General features: G+C 56.7%; 2 protein-coding genes across 2 annotated transcripts; both read left to right on the top strand.

The window, feature by feature from the left end:
* The first annotated feature begins 838 nt into the window (after positions 1–838).
* On the top strand, positions 839–14,338 carry FXYD6 (FXYD domain containing ion transport regulator 6). Its single transcript, XM_089537933.1, has 8 exons — positions 839–1,074; positions 8,961–9,023; positions 9,613–9,651; positions 9,740–9,814; positions 9,993–10,029; positions 12,074–12,123; positions 12,279–12,321; positions 12,811–14,338. The coding sequence occupies exons 2-7, from the start codon at positions 8,966–8,968 to the stop codon at positions 12,305–12,307; spliced, it is 288 nt and encodes a 95-aa protein (XP_089394059.1). The 5' UTR covers positions 839–1,074; positions 8,961–8,965; the 3' UTR covers positions 12,308–12,321; positions 12,811–14,338.
* Positions 14,339–14,850: 512 nt separating this feature from the next.
* Positions 14,851–23,072, top strand: LOC149307071 (sodium/potassium-transporting ATPase subunit gamma-like). Its single transcript, XM_089537934.1, has 6 exons — positions 14,851–16,962; positions 17,285–17,323; positions 18,953–19,027; positions 22,242–22,278; positions 22,422–22,456; positions 22,917–23,072. The coding sequence occupies exons 1-5, from the start codon at positions 16,953–16,955 to the stop codon at positions 22,447–22,449; spliced, it is 189 nt and encodes a 62-aa protein (XP_089394060.1). The 5' UTR covers positions 14,851–16,952; the 3' UTR covers positions 22,450–22,456; positions 22,917–23,072.
* Positions 23,073–24,376: the final 1,304 nt, after the last annotated feature.

Here is a 24,376-nt window from a genome sequence, read left to right on the forward strand (position 1 = left end):
TGGGGGCTACGTATAAGTAAGACTGCTTTCTTCGGCCTGCCACCTTTCCCTACCGTCATTCTCTTTCCCAGTTACATTTACCTAATGTTCATTACAATTATCCCTGCCATCTCATGACGTGGGCAACGTACAAATGCCATTTGGTGGCCTTGGCTTCCAGAGAGGGCTCGCTCTTGCTCTGCCCTGGAACCCCTTCCTTTCTCCGTCTCCTTCGAGGGCTGTCCATGGCGCCCTCAGCCCCGGACCTCAAGCCAACGCTCCGGTGGTTCTGAGTTACGGCAACGTCGAAGGGCTAGGCGCCACCTGAGCACCAGAAGGGACTTCGTGGCCGCTCGGGCGACGGAGGTAATGTCCGGGGCGGCGGCGGGGCTCCGGGAGGAGGCGGCTGCTGGACATGTCCCTGGGGCCGGAGGTCCTGCTTGGCCGCGCGGCGAGGGCTCCCATCGAGCCCCGGTGCCGGGGGACCCCTCCGAGCCCCGCAGGGAGCCTTCCGTCCGGCCACCGCCGCCCTTCCTGCCTTCTGGGGCCGCAGGAGCCGCGCTCCGTCTGCTCCAGGTTTTCCTCCGAACATCGGAAGAGCCGCCAAGGGGCAGTCCTTCGCAGCGCTTTGGAAAGTTCGGACGGATGCCCGGAGCAGCCGACCCGCCCTCGCCAGCTGCCAGGAAAAGGGCTGGGCATCGGGGGAGGGGGTCCTCGGTACCCCCCCATCAGGAAGGGAGGGGAACAGAGGGAGGGGCGCCCCGGGGAGACTCCTCTTCCAGGCGCTGGGTCCGAGTGCGGCGGGGGGAGGGAGGGGTCTTTCCTCCCCTCCGAGGCCCCTCCCCCTCCGCAGCCTATTTCTCAAGACTCCTCCCCGCCCCCGCCCCTCGGAGCGGAGAAAGCAGCCCCCTCCCAGCCCTCGGCGCCACGCCCGCCCCAGACATCCAGACCCAGACCACATCCATCCGCCCAGCCCCCTCCGGCCACGAGGGAAGCGCGAGGGAGCGGGGAGGAGACGACGCCGGGGCCGCCACCAACGGAGCAGACACCGAGGAGGGAGACCCCGTTTGGCCACCTTCGCCGCCTCGCCGCCCGGTAAGCGGCGTCCCCGACGGAGAGCCCCCGAGGAAGAGGGGGAGGGAGTCGCATGGATCTGCCCCCGGGACCCCCCCGCAGCCCTCCGCCCCTCCACTGCCAGACCCCCCCCCGTACACACACACACACACACACACACACACAGAGGGAGGAGCGGGAGAGGAGCCCCACAGAGGGACCTGCCCCACTGCGACCCCATCGACCCGTCCCTGCCCTCCCTCTGCTCCCACCCCTCCCTACGCCCCAGTCTTCACTCTGGCGGGTGACTGGGAGCGAGAGGGAGGGAGGGGGCGGAGGGGGATAGCCCTCCCCAGCACGGAGCCCCTTCCGTCTGGCGCAGCTGCCGCCCCCTCCCCTCTCTCCCCTCTCCCGTGGTTGGAGGGGGGATCTTCTCCGAGGCTGTTGCTGGCCCAACCCCCTGCCCCTCCGCGCGAGGAGGTGGCTGGCCTTGCACTGGGGGGGGCCAGGAGCCGTTGCCTAGTTACCAGCCCTCCCCTCCTCCTCCCACTTGTGGACGCGGGGCCCCACCCCCCTCGCCCTTTGCACACGGCCCCCTCCCCGCGGGGCTGCTGGGATGGTCGGGGGCAAGGGGGGCTGTGCGCGCGCACGCGTCGACTCCTGGTCCGGAGGGAACCGCGGGGGGGCGCATGGACTCCCTTCGGAGAGGGAGGGGAGGGGAGAGGTGGGGGCGGCCCTTGGCCTCGTCGTCATTGCTGTTGTTGAAGATCCTGATGGAAAGAGCAGCCCAGAGGGGGGGAGGCGAGGGGGCGTCGCCCTTTGCAGGCAGAGATGCGGGGGAGCTCCATGGTGCGACCCCTGCCCCTCCTCCGCCTCCCCTCTGCCTCTGTTTTGCGCATCCTCCGCGCCCCCCCCCCCCCGAAGAGGTCTCCAGGCGCCCCCCTGCAGCCCCACCTCCTGCCCCATTTAAACAGGGCTGTTTGTGTACGTGGTGCTTTGGGCAAGACGCTCCGGTGGCGGTGCTGGAGTGGATTAAATCTCCACCAGTGGCACACGTTTTCAGGTGTTTGTGCAGGACACACTCACAGAGAGAGACCTTCCTTTGGAGGAGGCCTAGCTCTCCTGAGGCGGGCAGGTGGTGCGTGTGTGTGAGGGAGGGAGGGAGGGAGCATGGACACGTGAGCATCTGCGCGTGGGCAGACGGATGGCAGGGAAACGCTGTTTTGTGCCACAACAGACGATCCCTCCCTCCTTCGCGAAATTGGTGTCAATATTTGCAAAACAGAGCTGAGCCAGAGGCTGCCCTGGAATTGGGGGGACCCTCTGCCCCACTGCAGCCATTGAAAGAGCACAGCATGGGGGGGGGTCAGGGGTGAGATCTCCTCTGGAGCCAGACAAGAGCCCCATCCTGGTGGCGCTGGGAAGGATGAGGCGGACCAGGCTTTGCCCACTGATCTGAGCTTCCTTGGGGGGGGGGGGGGGGGCAGCTGGTTGGCCTTAAAGCTCTTTCAGGACCAGGGGCCCAACCTCTTCCTTCTTTCTCTAGATCCAGTAAATAAATACAAAGAGTGCCCTCCAGCCTGGCGTTTGGGGTGAACATGGGAAGGCATAGGATCTGGACCAAGGGGTCCTCCCCCCACAGCAAGCCCCTCCAGCCCCACTGAGCATGAAGGGCCTGCCCCAGGGGGTCAAGTGACCAGAAGAGGAAGGAAGATGGGGCAGAGGGGTCATCTCAGCTGACCATGGGGACACAGACCCCTGCCTTATGGGGGTCTTGCTCACTTGTTCATTTATGCGGCTTCCTTTTAAAAGGTCTAGACTTCTGTTTCAGCTTTCCCTCCAAAGCAGTGAAGAATGTGACAGTGTACAGATTATAAACCATCTTGCCAATACAACTTCAGGTTCGCCCAGTTGGTAGATTTCAGCACTCTCTCTCTTCGTTCCCCTCCTCAGATAGATAGGAGCAGGAAAGTCCTCTGCTGTCTCCCCTCATTCAAAGATCCCACTTGCTCCTAAGGAATCACAGGGCAATAAATACCTTTGTAAACCATGTGCTTCAGGTCACTTTGAGGAAGTTTTCTCTCTCCTGCTTCAGTCGGTCCCCCATCTTCCTCCTCTATCAACCTTTTTTGGAAAGATGGAGCAAAAGACTCTAGGCCCATAAACCAAAAATGGGGGCAGTTTAAGTTTCCTAAGGCTTCAGACTTTGTTTAGGAAACAAAAATATTAAGCTGTTCTTCTTTTCCTGCTTCCATGGATTTCTGTCCATTCACTGCTTCAAATAATTTCACTGTAGTCAAGTACATTAGCGTTTCCCCATGGTCACGTTTTATAATTTGTGCCAAATAATATTTCAGTGGCCATCGTGTCTTTTGTTTTAAACGTGCTTTTCCTGAAGACCTCGTGGCTACAACAAAGCCTTTACAACTCAAACAACAGATAATGGCTTCTGCTAATCCTAGCCTTACAATGACCACTGAAATATTGTTTGGCACAAATTATAAAATGTGGTCATGGAAAATGCAAATGTACTTGGCTACAACGGGATTATTTAAAGCAGCCACGGAAGCAGGAAAAGAACAAATATTTGATGTCTAAAACCTTAGGCCCCACATATAAGTGGGAAAGGACCCCAAGGCACACAACAACAAAGGAAAGGGTGGGGTGTGGCTGGGATTTGGAAACGGCCTTCCTTCCACTTGGGGGGCAATATTGGGGCTGCAAATGAGGAGGCCCTGCCTCTGTGGCAGCCTCTGGAGCTGCTGGGGGTCTTAATGGTTGGCTAGGGAGGTTTGGGGGGCTTATTGGGGCTGCTACAGGGGTGCCTCTGGGGCTTTCCTTGGGGGCTGGGGCTCCCTCTCTTCCTGCCCCCCTCCCCCCAGCTGCCAGGCTGGAGTCAGGGCCGAGTGTGTCTGGTCGGGGGGCTGAAAGATTTCTGGCCCAGTGGACGTCCAACTGACACTGAAGCAAAGTGACACCTCTGCCTGTGTTCACACATGCAGCCCCTTTCCTCCTCAGGAGGGGTGCGTTGTGCAGGCAAGACTCAAGGGCACAGTGCCATCTGTCTGCCATGATTTTAACCAGTTCTGATCTGTGGAGGATGCCCTCAGGTCTCTTAGAGAAGGAAGAAGGCCGGGATTTTTCCTAGGGCTTGGCAGGAGGGTTTGAGGACTGGAGGAGGGCAGGCAGGCGGGTAAGTAGGCAAGGGCAGAAGCAGCAGCAGCAACACCCTGGCCCAGGTGCCAGGAGGGCTGTTTCTGGCCTCTTAACGTGCCATTTGCAAAGGCAGAAAGGTCTGTGTTTCCTGCTTGCCTGTCTTGAGAGAAATCAAGGAAAAGGCACCTTGTGTTTGTGCGGAAGGCTGGGCTGGGCTGCTAAGGCCCTTGGTGATCTTGGGCATAGTTGGGGTGCTTGCATTTAGGAGGCACCTTCCCCATTTGTATGGGCCTCAACCTGACCCCACATAATGGGTCTCGCATGGATGGGGGTGAAACTTCTCTCAAACATTTGGGCTTCATAAAAAAAAACTGGAAGAAACTCAGGAGGCCATGCCAGAGCAAGAGAGGATTCTGAGGCTAAGGTGCATCCCTCACAAATGGCCATTTGGCTTCTGTTTAGAGGCCTCCAATGAAGGAGAATCCACCTCCTTCCAAGGGAGTTTGTTCCTCAGCCGAAGAGCTGTTTCTAATGTCGAGTCGGAATCGGTTGGCTCAAGTCCAGTCTTCTGGAGAGCAGAAACCAGCCTGGCTCCATACATGGCATGATGGCAGCCCTTTAGGTGCTGGGAAAGGGCCTGTCCAACCCGCCCCCCAGTGTCCTCCAGGCTAAATATCCCCTACTCTCTCTCAAAGGGCTGGGCTTCCAGGCTTTGAGCTTCCTCCTCTGGACATCTTTTAATGCCTTCTCAGGGTCCTTCTTAGCCCCTGGTGCCCACAAGTGGACAGAGGACTCCAAAAGGCTAAAGCACATGGTGTGTGTGGGGGTCCATTATGGACACAATATTTTCTCATTTAATCTTCTCATCTTCCCTCCCCCTCTCCCCCACAGATTGAGGAACAGGGGGCACAGGGGTTCCCAAGCAGCAGTAAATGAAGGTGGTGTGTGTGTGGGGGGGAGGGAGACCACCTGTTGACCCATGTGCCTGTTTTCCTTGTGGGTCAGGCAGCAGAGCTTGCAAAACCAACTGGGGTGGAGAAACAAAAGTGAACGCATAGGGCTGGGTTGCCTTCCTCTGCTGCGCTTGGCTGGTAATTTAAAAGCGTGGGAAAGGGGAGTGTTTGTGTAATGCTGGAAATCCATTTTCTAGCCAGTGTTTTAGAGAAAGGGATGGAAGATGGATTTTTTCAATTATTTGACAAAATCCCTTGTCTGATTAAAATCCAATACTAAGTACATTGTCCTCTGGACTGGGAAGGAAATGCTGTGTGAGACAAGAGAGATCTGATTAGAGCCGATCCCTCTGCATGCAGAGATGCAAGGGTCCATCTGCAAGAGCAGCCCTTGGTGGGTTTCTCGGGGGGGGGGGTAGAGCCCATTCAGGACCCCCCATGGCAAAGGTTTGCAAGATGGGCTCTTGTTCACCCTTGGGCTCAACAAATTCTCTAATTTCTTTATCCATTCTTCTTTGTCCCCCCCCATGCCAGACCCACCCACCCACCCTCCTCTAGATGTGCACCAGTTGGCCAATGCTGTCCTTTCAATGCAGCCCACAAAATCTCATACCAAAGTGCAGGACTGAGCATTTGTCTGGGCTGAAATCCTAGAATCAAGGGGGGTGCTGGAGTTGGAAGGGACCCCGGGGCCATCGGGTCCCACCCCTTTCTTTTGCCATGAAGACACCACCCAAGAATTACAGAATCATAGGATTCTAGGGTTTGGAAGGGACCCCCCCCCCCCAGGCCATCAAGTCCAATCCCCTCCTCCTGTCATGAAGGAAGACACCATCCAAGCCCTTCTCCCTAGGATGTCCACCCAGCCTCTGCTTACCCTCAGGAGGTTCTTCCTAATGTCAAGGTGGAATCTCTCACAATGGCTAAGTTTCATTGTGCTGGTTCTGGCCCAGCATCCCCACCTGTCTGGATGATTTTTCACCCTCCTCTGCCCATCTGCCTGTCTGCCTTGGCATTTGCTGTCTCTCGGAGGGCATTCTCTCCCACCTGTGGATTTGATGGACAGCCCAGTCCTGGGCCTGAGCCTGGAGCCTTTGGCCCTCCTGACGCTTTGGACATCTACTCCCAGAAGAACAAGTCTGCATACTAACCATTGTAAAGGACTGTGGGAGTTGTGGGCCAAAGCAGACCCTCCAACAGCCCACCTGCAGGTTGTGGGGCTGGGAAATGGATGGTCTTCCAGAAGGCGCCTCAGCCTTGGGCCTGCTGCTTGGTGCTGATGAGGGATGCAGCCCAGGAAACTCACTGACAGCGGACTGTGATCCTAGTGGCATTATCCCAGCCCCATATTGGCACCTTATCCATCAGGAGAAGATGAGAGACAGTTATCAGGCCCTTTGCGAGATGCAAGACATATGATGTTCTTGGCATCCTCAGGATCCATTGGACTAATAACTGACCCATCTTATCTTCCAGCACCTCCTCTTTTCTGCAATTATTCTCTAAGAAAACAAGCAGCAGATCTGACATTGGGGATGATAGGCCTTGCACCTTCCAATGGCCCATGAAGGCCCTTCCTCCTACTATCCCTACACCTGAACCCAACTGCAAAGCACCCCAGGAGGGAGGGTCTGTCTCCCCTGACAGGCTCCTTCCTGCCTGCCTGTCTCTCAGGGTCTTATCTTGTGGATGATGGGTTCCTCTGCGCCTTGGCCCAGAGGTATGGCCCCATCCGCAGAGCATGCATGGCTCTCCACTCCCATCACTCTTTATAAGGGGATCCGCTTTGGGGGGCTCTTGCCAAGGCCCCACCCCGTGTTTGGCTTCTGCAGGAGGGCCGCGAGGCCTTTGCCTGCCCCTTGCAAGGTTCCTCCTTCCCCGGCATGAGTGGGGGGCCTCCTGGGCCTACAGAGCCCCCCATGCCCCCCTCCCTCTCTCCCTCGGCCGGACTCCTGGTGTGTCAGGCGGCCATCTTCTCCCTTTGGCTCCGCGATGGATGCCAGGCGCCGAGGAGGGCATGAGGAGACTGGCAAACAAAAGGGAGGGGCGCGTCGGGGGGGGGGCGAGGACTGCCCTCCTTTCTGCCCCCCCCCCCAGCACTAGCAGCGGGAGGAGGAGGGGGGCTGCGTGAGAGGCTGGGGGGAGGGTTGGCCCTGGCCGCCTCGGGACTCGGGAAGCCCCCTTCTCCTTCTGCAGAGGGAACGGGGGGGGCTCTCAGGGCATTCAGACCCACGGAAGGAGGCGGGTAGCACAGCTGGAAGGCCAAGGGGGTGCTGGAGGGCAGAAGAGCCGGCCCGGGACGCCCCTCCGAGGGACCCCCCACTGGGCATGTGGGGGGGGGGGTTGTAGGAGAGGGGGAAGGGAGGGAGGAGAGGAGGGGCACACTGTGTTTCCTCTCTTCCACCATGAAAGAAGGGTGCCCCCGGCCCACTTCCCAGCCGGGGGCGCCCCCTGCGTTTGCTGCCCAGCTCTTCGGGGACCGCGATGGAGGGATGGAAGGAGAGGGAGGGGGCCAAGGTCCCTGGGGGGGTGAGAGAAGAAGAGCCTCTGCAGGGGGAGGGCGAGGGCGCCGATTCTCCGGTTTTGGGGGGCTCTGCTCCAGGCAAAAGGAAGGGCTTCATGCAGAACTCCAGCTCTGATATTAAGGCAGCATCTTGTTGCAATTTGCAAGCCTTAAACGATTTGTTCCTGTAAACTGCCAAGACTCTCTGGAGGGTTACACTGGCATCCTTCTTCCCTGCCAGGCATGACAGCGCCAGGGCTCACCCTCCTCTCTGATCCGCATCTGCCTTCGGCCTAGAGGCCAAATGCTTTTTGCCCAAAGAAAGCCAGAAGGCATAATCCCCGCACCTGGAATTGGGAACAGACCCTTTAGCTGGGATTACTGTCTTAATCACCAAGTAGGAAAATAGGTTTTCTGTGTGAAAATTTGAATGGCAGTTTCTGTGAGCAACTCTGGTTGGGACTTAAGGCACAGTGCTTCAAGGCAGCATCAAGGGCCATCCCTACGTTTCAGGTTTGGAGCAAGAAACCTCAGGGTCTGGAATGATCCTGAATGACCAAACCGACCGGAAATGGTTGGCCTCCGCATCATCGGGGTTGCAGCTGCCTGTCCCTACTAGAGAAAAGAGGACAGGAGGAAACTGAGATGGGGGCCGCACTTCAGCCTGGCCCACAAAAGGGCACCCAAACAAAATCAGAAGTTCTTCAGCAAAAGGAGGAAGAGGAGAAAAAAGGAAGATGAAGTTGGGGGTAGAGGCTTTCTGTCTCAGAATAGTTTCATGGAAGGAGAGCTAGTTTGTGAGACGGGGGGATTCCTGCCCCCAGTTCCTTCTGACCCAAGACCTCTGCCTTTTGCCTTTGCCCCTCCTTGAGGCATGCTCAGGAGACTTTGCCCTGGTCTCAGCCTAGCCCCAGGCACTGGAAAGTGCGGAAGCAGGGGAGAAGTGCAGGAAGGCACTCCATGGGCCACATACTGGGCTGGGCACAACCTGTGGGGAACCCCTGAGCAGCAACTGAGAGTGGGGTGGGGGGGGGGGATAGGACGACTGGGTTGCAAGAGCTGGAGGAGCAGCTTGTCTGGAAAGGATGGAATGCTGCAGTGGACACTGGGGTCACCAGAAATGTGTTGGTGGGCTCTCTTCCTCCCCCCTCCCGACCCCTGCCTTGGGCAGCCCAGTCCCACCGCAGCCCCTGCAGGGTCCAGGGGAAGCTGCCTTGCCACCGTATGTGTATTCCCCCCACTACCCCCCACACTTGTGCTCCCTGTTGTACCCCCCCACTGACACATGCCTTCTGCTCCGTCCCTCTCTCCTGCAGCAGCCATGGAAAGGGGCCTGGTGGTCCTCTTCTCCCTTCTGGTCCCAGTGATGTTGGCAGAAGGTAGGTGTCTCCCTGCCCCCTTGGCTCTGAGCAGGAGGGGAGGGGAAGGCTGCTGGAGGGTTGGAGGTAAGGGGCCAAATCCTTGTGGGGTGACCAGAGACCCCTTGGCAGTCGCTCCATCTTGAGATTGACCCTCTTGAATCAGTCTGAGGGTGATCTGGACCTCCTTTCTGTTTTCCTTTGGGAGCCAAAGTAGGTGCCATGAAAATGGGGCTAAAATACTAAATTTGTTTTCTTGGCTGCATAAGGAGACTCCTCGGGATTTAAAAAAGGGCCATTTACCCCCCAACCACCATCCTGAAACCCCCAGGTGGCCCCATTCCAGAGGGACATCATCCTCCCCATCCTGCCCTATTACATTTGCCCTTCTTCCCTCTGCCCCAGAGAGGCCCAAGGATGTTCCCCTGATGGGAGTGCCCATCTGGGCTGGGAGCTGAGGGGCCAGAGAGCGGGACAGTCTGCAGGTGCAGCCCAGAAGAAATACCCCCCCCCCCCCAGAACAGACACAAACAGGTTCTGAGAAAGGGCAGGGAGCTTCTCCCACTTCAGTTCTTACCATTGATTTTGTCTTTCTCTTTGTTTTTTCCAGTGGCTGACCAAGAGAAGGAGAAGGACCCCTTCAAATATGGTGAGCCCCCCACCCTGCCCCCTTTGTGGGAGAGGGCCTTTGAGTGTGGAGGTGGCTGCCTGGCAACACTCCCCTTTCTCTCCCACAGATTACCAGACCCTCCGGATCGGCGGCCTGGTCTTTGCTGTGGTCTTCTTCACTGTCGGGATCCTCCTCATTTTGAGTAAGGGGTCCAGTTGCCTGGCCTGGGGCTGGGAGGGATGCAAGCAGGGAGGGAACAGCACTGCACCTGGTTCCCCCCCCCCCTCCAAAGCAAGAACACTTGCAGTGGGCTGGAGTGGACAGATAGGAGGAGGCAGTCTCTCTGGGGGATTCACAGCTCCTGCTCTTTCTTTTCCCAGGCAGGCGGTGTAAGTGCAGCTTCAACCAAAAGCCAAGGTCAGTGGGGTGGGCCTGGGATGGGGTGGGCACCCCTCCAGGCTCCCCCTCCCCCTGCATGATCCCACCAGCCCTCCACCGCCTCTTGGGGTGTTCAGCTGCCACCGAACCTGCTGCTCAAGTGCATAGAGCAGGGGTAGGCAAACTTTTTGAGCCGGGGGCCGTGTTGCTGTCCCTCAGACAACTGGGGGGCAGATGCCAAAACATTTGTCTCCAAACCGGAACAAATGTAGGACAAATTTTTCAAATGTAGGATATATTTTTAAAATGGGGGACATGTGGAAAAAGTTGCTGATTTTTAAAAAATGTTAATATAAATGCATGTTTCTTAGGCATGATCAAAATGGAGGACATTTTGGCATTATTCCTAGACAGATGGCAGAAAATGTACTTCCCTTTCTGGCCAACCCCCCTCCCCCCATTCCAAAACACACACGACAGCGCATTTGAGCATTTCACATGGCTTTATTTACCATGGCTTCTTGCAAATTTCATAGAATCATAAAATCATAGAGTCGGAAGAGACGCAAGGGCCATCCAGTCCAACCCCTGCCATGCAGGAACTCTCAATCAAAGCATCCCTGACAGACAGGCTTATTGCATAACCAAACCCTTTGGGTTTAATACTTAACATGGGGTAACATGGCTATGCATATTGAACATGTCAAGGTGGTTTAACAAGAAGTGGATTTGCCCTCGGTTAATAAAAATACAGAAAGGGGACACACAAATGGGGCCAAAAATCCACTTATTAAAAATACAGGGGAGGAAAATACATGTTGGAAATGGCTACCTACCTCCACCTACTCCTCCTCCTTCTTTTCCTTTTCATCTTCGGCGCCAAACAGCACCTGGAAATGGCCCTTTTCCCTCCCACTCGCCCAGAAGGAGAGGCTTGAGCTCAGTGCTCCTCCTCTTTCTCCTCCTCCTCCTCCTACGAAGCCTCACCTTCCCATTGAGGCTGGCCAATGGTCGACTGGGGCTGGAAACAGTCCCGCCCCTGGCCTTTTCCTATTGGCCAGCCAGCCTCAAGGGAAGGAGTTGCTCTTTTTGAGCCCTGTGCGTGCGCACACAAGCTGGGCGTGCGCCAGCTGCCTCCGGCCCCAGGCAGAGAACTCCCGGGGTGCTGTGAGGCTGCGCCAAAGCGCTGCGCTCGCAGAAGGAGTGTGCAGAGGCGCAGGAAGAGGCGGAGGAGGTGGATGGATGGATGGCTAAAGCGCTGCGCTCAGAGAAGGAGCGTGCAGAGGCGCAAGAAGAGGCGGAGGAGGTGGGTGGATGGATGGCCGGCTGGCTGCATCAGCAGCCAAAGGCGCCGCCGCAGCGGCACACTAACAAAGCCTGGGGGCGAGGGCAAACCTGGGACAAATGCCAAATGTTATGGCAACCCTAGCAGCGGGGGCAGCGGCAGGACCGGGCTGGGGCCGGTCCGAAGGCCTTGGCGGGCCATATCCAGCCCGCGGGCCGTAGTTTGCCGACCCCTGGCATAGAGCCGTAGAATCATAGAATCATAGAGTTGGAAGAGACCACAAGGAACATCCAGTCCAACCCCCTGCCATGCAGGAACTCTCAATCAAAGCATTCAAGAGAGATGGCCATCCAGCCTCTGTTTAAAGACCTCCTAGGAAGGAGACTCCACCAAAATCTCCAAGGAAAGAGTGTGTTCTACTGTCGAACAACCCTTACTGCAGCACTCCTGAACTAGGACCAAGAGGGAAAATGATGCCCGGGCTTTTATTTGAAGGGAGCAGGAGGGAGGTGTCAGGCAAATATCCCTGTTAACCTGTGAGTCCGCCTTAAGCATAGAATTATAGAATCATAGAGTTGGAAGAGACCGCAAGGGCCATCCAGTCCAACCCCCTGCCTTACGGGAAATCTAAATCAAAGCATCCCCATTGACAGATGGCCATCCAGCCTCTGCTTAAAGACCCACCAAAGGAAGGCTGTGGCAGTGGGCCAGCCCCAGGGCAGCTTGGAGAAGGGCTTTGGGCCACTCAGCCCCCCTACTTTTGTGACCTGGGGTCTCTTCCCCCCCCCCTCCTTTCAGGGTTCCGGGAGATGCAGAGGCACCAGGAGAAAATCTGATTGCCTCAAATGGTAAGAGGAAGCCCCTCCCCCAGACGGACTGGGGTGCCCCCTCCAGATCCAGTCCTATTCCAGAGAAATCCTCACCATGAGGACTCCATGGCCCCCCAGATGGGGGGTGGGCATACTGGCCCTGGGACCCTTTCTAACTCCGCTTGTCTTTGCAGTAACTGGAGCACAAAAAGCTGAGAACTGAGTGGAAGTCATGAGGTGAGCCGTTTGGGGATGGGTCTGAGGAGATGCTGGGCTTGGCCTGGTGTGCCCATGGGGGCTGCACAAGCATCACCCTTCCTCCCCCTGGGTCCCCCACCCTCTTTCTCCTTTGTGGAATAGGTCAGCTGTGGGTTTGGAGCATCCTCCTATGTCTGGGCCCCAGTGTTTGCACTCATACCTGGTGCCTCTTCAAGGGGGGGGGGGGTAGCAGGCACAGTTTTGGATGCTGTTGATTGGGGTTTCTCAGTTCTGGTATGCAGGGGCAGCTTCCTTCCTCCTGCCGCCCCCACCCCCATCCTTTTCTTGGGGGTGACTTTCCCCTACGGTTGGCAGAGTCGCACACCCAGAGAGTAGCTTCTTGGCTGTGGGAGCAAAGCAGGAGGGGAGGGTTTGCCCCATCCGGTTGGGGGTCCTGGCCCAAAAGCTTCTCTGGGTGCATCTGACACCCCCCATTAGCCTCAGCAGCCTCTGCTCCCTCCCCTGCAGATCCAGAGACCAGACGATGGACTCCTGGCAGACCCCCTCCCTGGACACTGACACCACCGCCGCCATGAGAGGAGGAGAGCAATGTCAACGCTGCTGTCCTGCTGGCTGGTGTATCCCCCAAGAGCCTTGGTTCTCTCTTTCAGTGTGAAACACCCCCCCCCCCCCATTGCCAGGGCTGTCCAGTGTGTGATGTTTGTCTGTGGTGACTGTAGCCTCCACTTAGGTGTTGTCGTGTGAGTCTGTCATTCTTTACCTCCCTCCATCTTTGTTCCGTTGTGACGTGGTGATGGTGCACTGTCTTTGGAGGAGGGGGGAAGGAGGCAGCCCTGGGGTCAAGGCCCAACATCCCTTTGAGGAGGAGCAGCTGGGGCTTTTTGTGGCCCCAGGGCTGCTTCCAATAGGGCCCAATGGGGAGGGAAGAGGGGTACAGGGTTCTAGCCCTGGCTGTCTACCATGTGCAGATGTCTCTGGCTGGACCCCCATATCCCAGAACACCCATTCCCCACTGACCCTCTCCCTCATTCAGAAAGGCCTTTGTGTGGAGTGGGGGGTCCCTCTCCCCCCACCCACAGCACCACCCAGCCACATTCTGTTCTTTCTCTGGGGTGGGGGCCAGAGAAGGGGAGGAGGGCTGTCTTGAGGGGAGGGAGGAGGCCTGCCTTGGGGGGCTGGAATTGAACCCTCTCCTTTAGGTTCAGGCTCCAGCCCCCTCCCCCTTAGCACAGCCTTCCGCCAGGCCAGGCAAGACCCTCACTCACATTCACGTGGGCTTGACGTTGGGTGAACTTTGTAGACAAAACCCCCATTGTGCAACTTGGCTGAGCCTCCACTTGCTCTGTGTCTGGCCAGCCTCTCTGCCCTGTGCAGATCCCATGTACACACACCCCAGCACCATACCCCCCAGATCCAGCTATTGGCAAGATCCTGAGCCCCCCTGCCCCAGTATTTTCGAAGAGGGCTTTGCAAAACCTCCATGAGCGGAGGCGCTCCTCCCTGAGGCTTGATGGCTGCTCAGAGCCTGAGAGTGGTTCGAGGTCAGCCTGGCAGGGAAGGAAGGTCCTGGTCTGGTCACCCTTTGACCCTCAGTGCTGTTTTTCCCCAGTGGGCCCCTTCCCCACAGGCTGAGCTCTGGCCCTAGGAAGAGGGGCCACAAGTGCTGGGTTTGGAGGGATCTCTTCCTCCAGCCTTCCTTCCTCCCATTGGGTGGGTGCTCTGCCAGGCTCTGCCTTCTGTGGAAAGGGCTAGTGGTGCTTGCCACCCCAGCCACACTTTGCCCACCTGCCCCCCTCCATGCCCCCTTGTGTTGCTGCTGTTGTGTCCGTGGTGTCCCGTTGGTGAACAGCCATTCCTCGCCTGCCCAGTGGGTTGGAGCCCAGCCATGCAAGTGTCATGACTCTGCCAACCAAGCCCACTGACCCACCCACTGACCCACTCTTCCGTGATCAAGGACTCCTGCGGTTTCTTTCCTGTGTTGTGTCCCAAAGCCCAAGAAGGGAACAAGATAAAATGGAATAAAACCTTGTTTCTATTTCAAGGCTTCTTCCTCTTGGGGGGGGGGGGGAGGCAGGGGAGCTGGCACCTCTCTTCTGTGGCTGCTCCCATGCGTAGGCCTTTGGGTGTGGGGGCAAAGCGGCCATGCATGGTCAGGGGAGGGGGTCCCTGACCCATGGCTCTGCTGCGGTGCCCACACAATGCCCCTCTCTCTGTGCCTTTGGGCTCCCTTGGTCTACCTCTTGCTGGGCAGCTGGCAAAATGGTTGTCCAGTCGGTGGTGCCCCCCTCCCCGGGTGAGGGGATGCTTCCTGACCAGAGCACTGGGGGCGGGGGGGGGCAGCCGATGGGATCCCTGTCCTGGCCATATGGGGGGGCGCACTGGGACCACTCGTGCCAGGGCTAAGACCCCCCCCTCCCCAGAGCATCCAGTCAGTAGACGGTGGAGAGGGGGCTAAAGGCGGGAGGGGCGAGCTGCTTGGGGATCGTTGCCGGTGGGGAAGGACGGGGGTCCCCGGGGAATCTGCTCCTCCAGGGTTTCGGTATCAGTTCCAAGAGGGAGAAGCGAGGGAGTGGTGGCGTCGTCGTCGTCCCCCCCCCAGACCAGCCCGGCCCAACCCCTCCCCTCGCCGTCTGCCAGGCGGTGCTTTTGGGTGGCTGCCCGGGCGAGGGGACTTGGATGCCTTGTCCGGGGAGGACCAGTTGGCTGGAGGAGTGCTGGGCTGGCCCTTGAGCCGTCGGGGGGGGTACTCCGGAGCAGGATGGGTTGAAGGGGGTCCTTCCCCCGGAAATTGGTGCGCAGTCACTGGCCCCTGAGGCTGCTGCCTCTCCCAGGAAAGGACCCCATGATCTCCCCGGAAAAGGGGGAGCGGGTGTGCCCTCCCTCCCCTGGGACCTCCCCCTCCCCAGGGGCTGATTTCGCCAATCCTGACCGTCCCCCTCCTGCCGTCTACTGTCAATGATTGACAGGACTCAAGAGTTTGCTTCCAGCTGCCAGTTTTTCTGCCTCTCTGTGTTTGAGGGACTGGCTCTGTGGCCTTAGAGAGACCCCCCCACCCCGCCCATTCCAGGAGCCCTGGACATCCCCTGTGCCCACCGGGCCTCTTCTTTGCTTTGGTAGCCAGAGAAGATGAGGCGCCCCCTTCCTTCTTGGACCCCCTGGGATGCCAAGTGACCATAAATCTAGAGGCCCAGGGGGCAATGGGCAAAGGGGCCAGGACCCAGTTGGGGTAAGGGCCTCCCAGAGGGCCCAAGAGGTCAAGACCATGGAGGGCAAGGGAACACACTTCTAGGGCCTAGGAGTCCAGGGGCCAGGAGCCAGGGTCCAAGGGGAACCATTAGGAGGAACATCCTTACAATAAGAGCTGTTTGACAGTAGAAGACGCTTCTGCCTCAATGGCGGGTGGAGGGTGTCCTTCTTTGGAGACTGTTTTTAAGGGGAGGCTGGAGGGCCATCGGTCCCAGGGAGGGATTTGAAGGGGGTCTTCCTGCATGACATAAGGAGGGGCTGGACTCGATGGCCCTTTGGGATCTAACTTTCGCCTCCTATGATCCTTCTGTGAAGATGCTGCTGACCGTGGAGTGTGGAGGAGTCTCCTTCCCTGGAGGCTGTTTTTAAGGGAGGCTGGAAGGCCATCGGTCCCAGGGAGGAGGGCTTGGTCGGGGTCTTCCTTCAGGACAGAAGAAGGGGGTGGGACAAGATGGCCTTGGGGGGCCTCTTCCCACTCTAAGGTTCTATGGTTCTATTCTGGGGGCCAGGGCTACAAAGCCAAAAGGGCTTAAGTGCCCCCCCAGGGAGGAAATCGGGGCCCTGTGAGAAGGAAGAGAGGGAGGGGAGGCTCTTGTGCCAAAGAGGCCTTTGCCAGGGGGCGAGAGGCCCCAGGAGTACTTTTGCTTGGCCTCTCCCTCTGCCAAGCCCTCCCTGCCCCCTTCGTGGAAAGCCACCGTGTCTGACCCCCGGGAGGATTTTTCCACCCTCCCTGCGAGACCACCGGCGGCTCATGGGAGGCCTAGGGGCTGCTCTTCAGTGCCCCATAGAGCGCCCACTAGGTGGAGGAGAGGGGGCGATGCCTGATGCCCGATGGGGCTGCTTCTCTCGAGGAGCCACTGGCCCTGAGAGAGACTCGGAAGGAGAAACCCAGCTGCTCCTGGGGGCGCCAGCGGTCGGTGCCCAGAGGCCTGGCTTCCCTTTGGGGGGCGATGGGGCTCCTGGGATACCTCCTGAGCTTTGGGCTCCGCTGGGCATGTGCCCATGCCACCCACCCTTTCACCCGGGGTAGCGGGAGGTCTCTATGTGGGCATAGACACACTTTCCCGAGGAGGGGCCCCCTTCATCCGGGGAAAAGCTGACGGGGGCTGGGCAAGGGCCCTCCCTGTGGTCCCTTGGCTCCGGGCCCTGGCCCGCCCTTCGCAACTCTTCAAGGAGATGGAGGTTTTCCAGGGCCGTGGCTGGCCGCTTCGCCTTGTGACTGGGATAAATATTACACTGAGGCTGTTAATGTTTAATGGGGCGGGGGGGTCGGTGCCCCCTCCCTCCCTCCCTCCCTCGGTGTCCCTCAGGAGCGCTCCTCTTGCCCTCCGCTCACACTCGCCGCTCTCCGGCTCCATCGCAGACTGAGGCACAGAGACCCCGGGCAGACAGCCAGGCAGACGATGGCCGACGGTAAGACCACCGCCCTCCGCCCGGAGCCTGGCCTTCGAGCCAGAAGGGTCCTCCTCCTCGGCCGCGTTCAGCTGCCTTCTTGCCTTCCTTTGCTGGCACTTTGGGTGTTGCAAGCGCCCCAGAGAAGCCAGGGGGAGCCAGGGGGCAGGAGCAGAAGAGCTGCGCGCCCGGCGTCGGGGGTCTCCTGTCCCCTGTCCGCATCCCCGCCTTGCCCCGGGGTCTCGTGGCCCGGGAGCACTCTCCCTCCCGCACCCCTCCCCAGGCAGCTGCCCCCCCCCCGGAGAGACTGTGGGGGGCTGACCACCGCTTCTTCTCTCTGCAGAGCGCTTTCCTGAGGCGGAGATGGACCGGTTCTCTTACGGTAAGGAAGGGCTCTCGCTCGCCCTCATCCATCCCGCCGCAGGCGCTTCTTCGGGGGCGGGAGGGAGGAGGCCAAGAAGGGGGCTCCCTCCCGGGAACTTGGCGGCGCTGAGTGGGGCCCGGTCGGAGCTCCATGGTCGCCCCATTGCTCTGGGCATTGCTGGGCATTGCTCTGGCCGGACTGATGGGGGGAAAGAGAGGGAGGAAAAGAGAAGAAAGAGAAGGGGAAGAAAGGGCAAAGAGGGAGGAGAGAGGAAAGATTGGGCGGAAAGAAGAGAGGAAAGAGAAGGGGAAGAAAGGGGAAAGAGGGAAGAGAGAGGAAAGAGGAAAGAGACGGGGGGAAAGAGGGAGTTGAGAGGAAAGATTGGGAGGAAAGAAGAGAGGAAAAAGAAGGGGGAAAAGGGGGAAAGAGGGAAGAGAGAGGAAAGAGAAGAGAGGAAAGAGACGGAGGAAAGAGGGAGTTGAGAGGAAAGATTGGGAGGAAAGAAGAGAGGAAAGAGAAGAGGAAGAAAGGGGAAAGAGGGAGGAAAGAGGAAGGAGAAGAGGAAAGAGAAGGGGGAAAGAGGAAGGAGAGAGGAAAGAAAAGAGGAAAGAGGAAGGAGAAGAGAGGAAAGAAAAGGGGAAGAAAGGGGAAAGAGGGAGGAGAGAAGAAAGATTGGGAGGAAAGAAGCGAGGAAAGAGAGGTAGAAGGGAGGAAGGAAAGAGAGTGAGGAGAGAGAGAAGGAGAGAAGGAAAGGAAGAGAAGGAGAAGGGGGAAGAGTGATAGCAAAAGAGTAACTCGGAATCAGTCTGTAGAGAGCACTTGTATCTCCTTTGAGACTGAGTGAAATAAAGTCATTGGCAGCAGGAGCTTTCTTTCCTAGGCTGAAGTCTGCTTCCTCAGAAGTCTCTGGCCAAAACCATCTGAGGAAGTCGATTGAAGTCTCGGGAAGCTCCTGCTGCCAACTTCTTTCTTTAGTTAGCCTCAAAGGTATGCAAGATCTCTGCGTACTGATGGTAGAGACTCACATGGCTCTGTCTAGGAATTAGGCTGAGAGGGAGATGTTTCTTTGTACTTCATGTTGTTTGTAGTGTTTAAAACTTTCGTATAATTGTTCAGGAAGTCTGGGCAGAGACTTAGGAAAAGTCTAAGAAAAGGGGGTCCAAGGGGGAAAAATCACCTTAAAATAAAAATAAAAAAAAAACAGGCCCAGATGGAGGAAGTGTGGGACAGGATTTCCTTATCTCTCTCTCTCCTGACCCTAGAGTCCAGTTTTTTGGGATGGGGGTCGTATCTGAATGAGGGAGAGGGTCAAAGATGGACCGACCGACCTTTCCCACTCTCTCCAAAGGTGAACTGTGATATTTCCTTTTGCAGTGACCAAAAGGTCTTGGCCTGCAGAAGGAGACACCCCTCCGGTCTTTTCTCAGTCGCTGTTTTTTCCAGCCCAAAACATCTCTTGGGGGTAACTCCCTTGGACCCCTCCCCAGCTGTAGTAAGTGTGGGTTGAGGCTGGTTAGGATGGACCCAGAATTCGGGGTGTCCAGTTCCAGAAGAAGCCACCCAGGCCAGCCCCCTCACACACACACACCTTGGCTGCACAGGCTGGACCTGATACCCCTTCCCCAATGTCCCTCTCTTTTCCTTGAGATTATGAGATCATCCGCCAAGGGGGCCTGATCTTCGCTGTGGTCTCCTTCGTGATTGGACTCGCCATCATCCTCAGTAAGTGTTTGGGGTGTTGTTTTTTGGGGGGGAGGGCTAAGGTTGTCCAAGGGAGGCTACTGGGAGGGACAAAGAGGGGAGCAGAGTCCTGCAAGGAGGATCCCCTCGCCCTCGACAGAGGCCTGGTGGACCATTACCGACTGCTGACCATCACCGGCTGCCTGGTGGAACAGCTGGGCATTTCCTCCCTCTTTACTCATTTCCGGGGGGGGGGCGAAGCTGTGGGGAACACAAGAGAGCTAAGAATGGCAGGCAAGCCCTGTCCCCCGCCCCTTCTCCGTAATATTCCACTTTGGAGGCTGGCCTGGGTTGCACAATGGGACCTTGTCTGGAAAGTACACTCTCTGCCCCGAAAGGGACCCTGCTCTCCTCCGATGACCACCTTGGCTAGAATGGCCTCCCTGAGTCCCTCAGCTGCCAAATGACACGTGTGTGTGTGTGTGTGTGTGTGTGTGTGAAAGTGGGCCGGGAGAGGCTTTTTTTAAAATGTCTTTTTTCCTGGTTAATCTGCTTGTGGGCCACTCTGAGCCCATTTTGAGAGAAAGGCAGGATGCAGACCCAGGAGCAGGACAAGGAGGAGGAAGACGACAGCCCTAACGGTGGCCAGGACCAGGGCCAGGAGGATGACGCTGAAGGAGAGGGAGAGAATGAAGGGAGTTGGGGATCAGCGACAGAAAGAAAGCCTCCCCTTCCCGTGCCCTGTCCTTCCTGGGGCAGAAGGCGAGGCAAACAGGCGCCTGGGGCAAAGCCACACAGACACAACACACAACCATCTGCCCCAGGGCATTTCCTTCTCTAGCTTTCTTTGGTCTTGGGGAAATTCCAGGGCTTCCTCTGACCCAGTGGAAGATTTCCAGCAGCAGAACTGGAACCTTTACTGGGCCAAAGGCAACTCCTCCAGAAACGCCCACCACCACCCTCTTCTTCTGCTGCTGTTGCTGTTGAGAACGAAGCAGACCCTCCCTCCGGGAATTGGGCTGCCCCCTTCCCCAGAACTGTTTTCTGGGGTGGTGGTGGTGAAAGCAGAAAGAAGCAGAGCCAGAATGGGTGGGGGGTGTCCTATTCCATATCCCCTCTCCCCACCCCCAACTGCTCAGCCAGGTCCACTCCCAGGCCCCTTGTGTGTTGTGTGTGTGTGTCAGTACAGGCATGCCCTCCTCCCTCCTGTTTGGGAATGAACCACTTTCCCCCCAGTGCCCCCCCTCCAGCCTGGCTGGGTTTTTATCTCTATGGAAAATTCCAGCTGACCAGTAGCAGCACCTTCAGTGCAAAGACTGCTGTGGGGCTGAGCGAAAGGGTGCCACTAGGAGGGCAAAGACAATGGAGACTTTGGAGGAAGGGATCATAGAATCATAGAGTTGGACTAGAGACCACAAGGGCCATCCAGTCCAACCCCCTGCCACGCAGGAAATCCAAATCAAAGCATCCCCGACAGATGGCCATCCAGCCTCCGTTTGAAGACCTCCAAGGAGGGAGACTCCACTACACTCCGAGGAAGTGTGTTCCACTGTCGAACAGCCCTTACTGTCAGGAAGTTCCTCCTAACGTTGAGGTGGAATCTCTTTTCCTGCAGCTTGCATCCATTGCTCAGGGTCCTAGTCTCTGGAGCAGCAGAAAACAAGCTTGCTCCCTCCTCAATATGACATCCCTTCAAATATTTAAATGGGGCTATCATATCACCTCTTAACCTTCTTTTCTCCAGGCTAAACATCCCCAGCTCCCTAAGGTGTTCCTCATAGGGCAAGGTTTCCAGACCCTTCACCATTTTAGTCGCCCTCCTTTGGACACGCTCCAGTTTCTCAATGTCCTTTTTGAATTGTGGCGCCCAGAACTGGATACAATATTCCTGGTGGGGCCTGACCAGAGCAGAATATAGTGGCACTATTACTTCCCTTGATCTAGACACTATACTTCTATTGATGCAGCCTAAAATCGCATTGGCCTTGTTAGCTGTCGCATCGCACTGTTGACTCATGTTCAACTTGTGGTCTACTTGGACTCCTAGATCCCTTTCACATGTTGTCTCCTTAAGCCGGGTGTCCCCCATCCTATATCGGTGCATTTCATTTTTTCGCCCTAAGTGCAGTACCTTACATTTCTCCCTGTTGAAGTTCATTTCGTTAGCTGTGGCCCAGCTTTCTAGTCTATTCAGGTCATTTTGAATGTTGATCCTGTCGTCTGGAGTATTAGCTATTCCTCCTAATTTGGTGTCATCTGCAAATTTGATAAGTATTCCCCCAATTTTTTCCTCCAAGTCATTGATAAAGATGTTGAACAGTACTGGGCCCAGGACAGAGCCCTGTGGGACCCCACTGGTCACTTCTCTCCAGGATGAAAAGGTGCCATTGTTGAGCACCCTCTGGGTTCATCTGGTCAACCAATTACAAATCCATGTAACAGTTGCCTTGTCTAGCCCACATTTTACAAGCTTGTTTGCAAGAATGTCATGGGGAACTTTGTCAAAGGCCTTACTGAAAGCAAGATATATTATATCCACAGCATTCCCTTCATCTAACAAGCTGCTAATTTTATCAAAGAATGAGATCAGATTTGTCTGGCATGACTTCTTTCTCTGAAACCCGTGTTGACTTTTTTTGATTATGGCATTGCCTTCTAGATGTTCACAGACTTTCTGTTTAATGATCTGCTCTAGAATCTTTCCTGATATAGATGTCAGACTAACTGGCTGATAATTGTTTGGATCCTCTTTCTTCCCCTTTTTGAAGATGGGGACGTTTGCCCTCCTCCAGTCTGCTGGGACTTCTCCTGTTCTCCAGGTTTTCAAAGATTATTGCCAATGGCTCTGATATTACATTTGCCAGTTCTTTACCCTTGGATGTAGTTCACCTGGTCCTGGCGACTTAAATTCATTTAGATTAACAAGGAATTCTTGTACTATCTCTTTACTTATTTTGTGCTGAAATTCCCCTATTCTGTCCTCTGCTCCATTATCCTCAGGTTGAGCAGAAAGGAAATTTTCTGACAAGACTGAGGCAAAGAAAGTGTTGAGTAATTCTGCCTTTTCTCTGTCCCCTGTTAGCATTTTGCCATCTTCTCCACGCAGTGGCCCTACCATTTCCTTCTTCTTCCTTTTGCTGCGGACATATCCATAAAAGCCCTTTTTGTTGTTCTTAACCCCCCAACAGTGCCCCTTGCCCATCCCCATCTCCCTTTGCCTGAGGCCTGACTGTGACTTTTGTCTCCTTGGTTCCAGGTCGACGTTTCCGCTGCGGAGGGAAGAGGAGGCAACGGTGGGTGCCAGTTCCCCAGGAAAGCCCCTTCCCTTCCCTTCCTGGGTGGGAGTGGGATGAGGGATGGGGTCACCAGGGCCATTTAGGGGGAGGGACACAGACTCACTGGGGGCCTCTTGGTCTCTTTCCCCTCTTTTTTTTAGGCAAACGGAAGAGGAAGAGGAACCCTGAGCTCCTGGTAGGGAAGGCCTGGAGGAAGGGGTGTGAAGGAGCCCTTGGGAAGACCCTGGGCGCCACCTCTTTGCCCCTCCTCTCTTCTCCTTCCAGGCCCCCCTGCTGTTGTTTTTCCCCTCTGGGCACCATTTTCTGGCCTGGGAGTGGGAGAGCTCTGGATTCTCCCAGCCAGGGAAAGTGGGAGGACATAAAAATGGGGTGGAGCGGGGGGGAGGCCTGCTTTTGGGATGCTGCATGAATGCCAGTTGGGGGGGGGGAGGGGAAGCAGAGACCCTTCCCATCCACCCCAACCCTTGGGAAGAGGCTGGGCTGGACCTTTGTCGGCTGCATGATCTCATGAGTTGCACCAGCAGCAGAGGCAGGTCCCTGGTCCCCAGGAGATTGCAGGAGGGAGGAAGGGGCTGCAGTGGGACGGGCAATGCCTGGCGGAGGAGGTCTTAACCTCCCCCTCCCCTCCCCTGCAGGACTTCTTCAGACCTTCAGGAGGGGGTCTGCTGGAGCCCCCTCCCCCAGAGGCGCTGAACCTCGGACACAAGCCAAGGATGGACACCGCAACCCTTTGGCCTCTGCGCTGCACCCGAGCTGCCTCAGTCACTTGCTTCTCTGCTTTAATAAAAAGTGTTCACCAAACAAAGTTGGTATTTGTGGTACTGATAGGGAAAACAGTATTAAGTAGAACTTAGTTTTTTGACTAACAGCAAAGGGGGAAATCACCATTCACACACACACAAGAACTAGGGGAGTTAAAGTTACTCAGTTGAGGGAAGGCAATACCTTACTAATCCAGAAGCAAAGCTCCAACCAGGGGATGATGGCAGGGACAGAGGCCCAAAAGCCTTGCCTGAAACAAGGGGGGTGTCAGCCTTGTTGAGGGGTTACTATGGAAGTGGCCAGCATTTCTGCCTGATTTCGGACAGAGCCAAGGGATTAGTGCCAAGGCGGGCTTCTCATAAAGTTTTTAGGCAGCTGGGCAGGTTTTCAAAGAATGGGATTCCTGCAAGGTTGATGGTGTTAACTTCAGAGTTACATGAGGAATATTTTTGGTTGATGGCAGTGACACTGATTTAACGAAGCAGCAATTAGATCAGGACAAAGTTTGGGATAGAAATCAGGTGTGGAAAAATACAATGGGGCAGTATGAGAAAGATGGGCTTAACTCTCCCCATTGACTCTCAGGAGCAAAGGCACATGGAGGCAGCAATGCTCACAGCCATAAAGTCATAGGGGTCTTTTGGTCCGTGTGACTGGTCAGAAGGTCACTTAAAGGCCATCTGACCTTTCTATGATTGTGGCCTCTCTGCAACTGTTGTTTTAATAAAAGATAACAAAATATGTGTACGCCAAAATAGTGCAGGCTATGCAGATGTGGTCACAAATGCTAACGCCAACGAGGAAGGGATGCTGGTTTCTGCATGGAAGTGCCCCCCCAAGGAAGGATGAGATCCCCCCCCCATGAAGAGCCCATCTTCTGCCTTACCATCCCAAGGACCACTGTGGCATCCTAGCCCCCCTCCCACCCTCCCTCCCGCCGTGGAGTGATCTCCAGGCCATAGCCCCCTCCTCCTGAACTGCTGGGCAGAGGTCCAGTCCGGCTGCAGCGGAGGCTGGGAGTGGGGCTGGGCTGGCACTCTTGCCTTGAGGTCGCGGGAGGGGGGCACGCGGCTGGCACATCCCGGGGCACACTCGCCATGCCCTCCCCCTCCCAGAGCTCCCCCTTTGGACATGGGGGGGGCCGAGAGGTTTTTGGAAAGTTGCAGAAATGTCTTTTTAGCCTCTCCGGGGGTGGAGTAACTGTCCCGAGCTCAGCCCGGGGCTTCGACTTCTCCCTCCGGCGAATGGGGCTGCCCCAGAAGAAGAGGACGGGGGGGGGGTCTGGGGCTCATCTTCGTCCATCTCGGAGGAGGCCCCGAGAGGATAAGCCCCG

Source organism: Sceloporus occidentalis, unplaced genomic scaffold (genome assembly GCF_023333645.1).
Source record: "Sceloporus occidentalis isolate IW3139 unplaced genomic scaffold, rSceOcc1.0.p SCAF_9, whole genome shotgun sequence".
In the NCBI taxonomy this organism is placed as follows: Eukaryota; Metazoa; Chordata; class Lepidosauria; order Squamata; family Phrynosomatidae; genus Sceloporus; species Sceloporus occidentalis.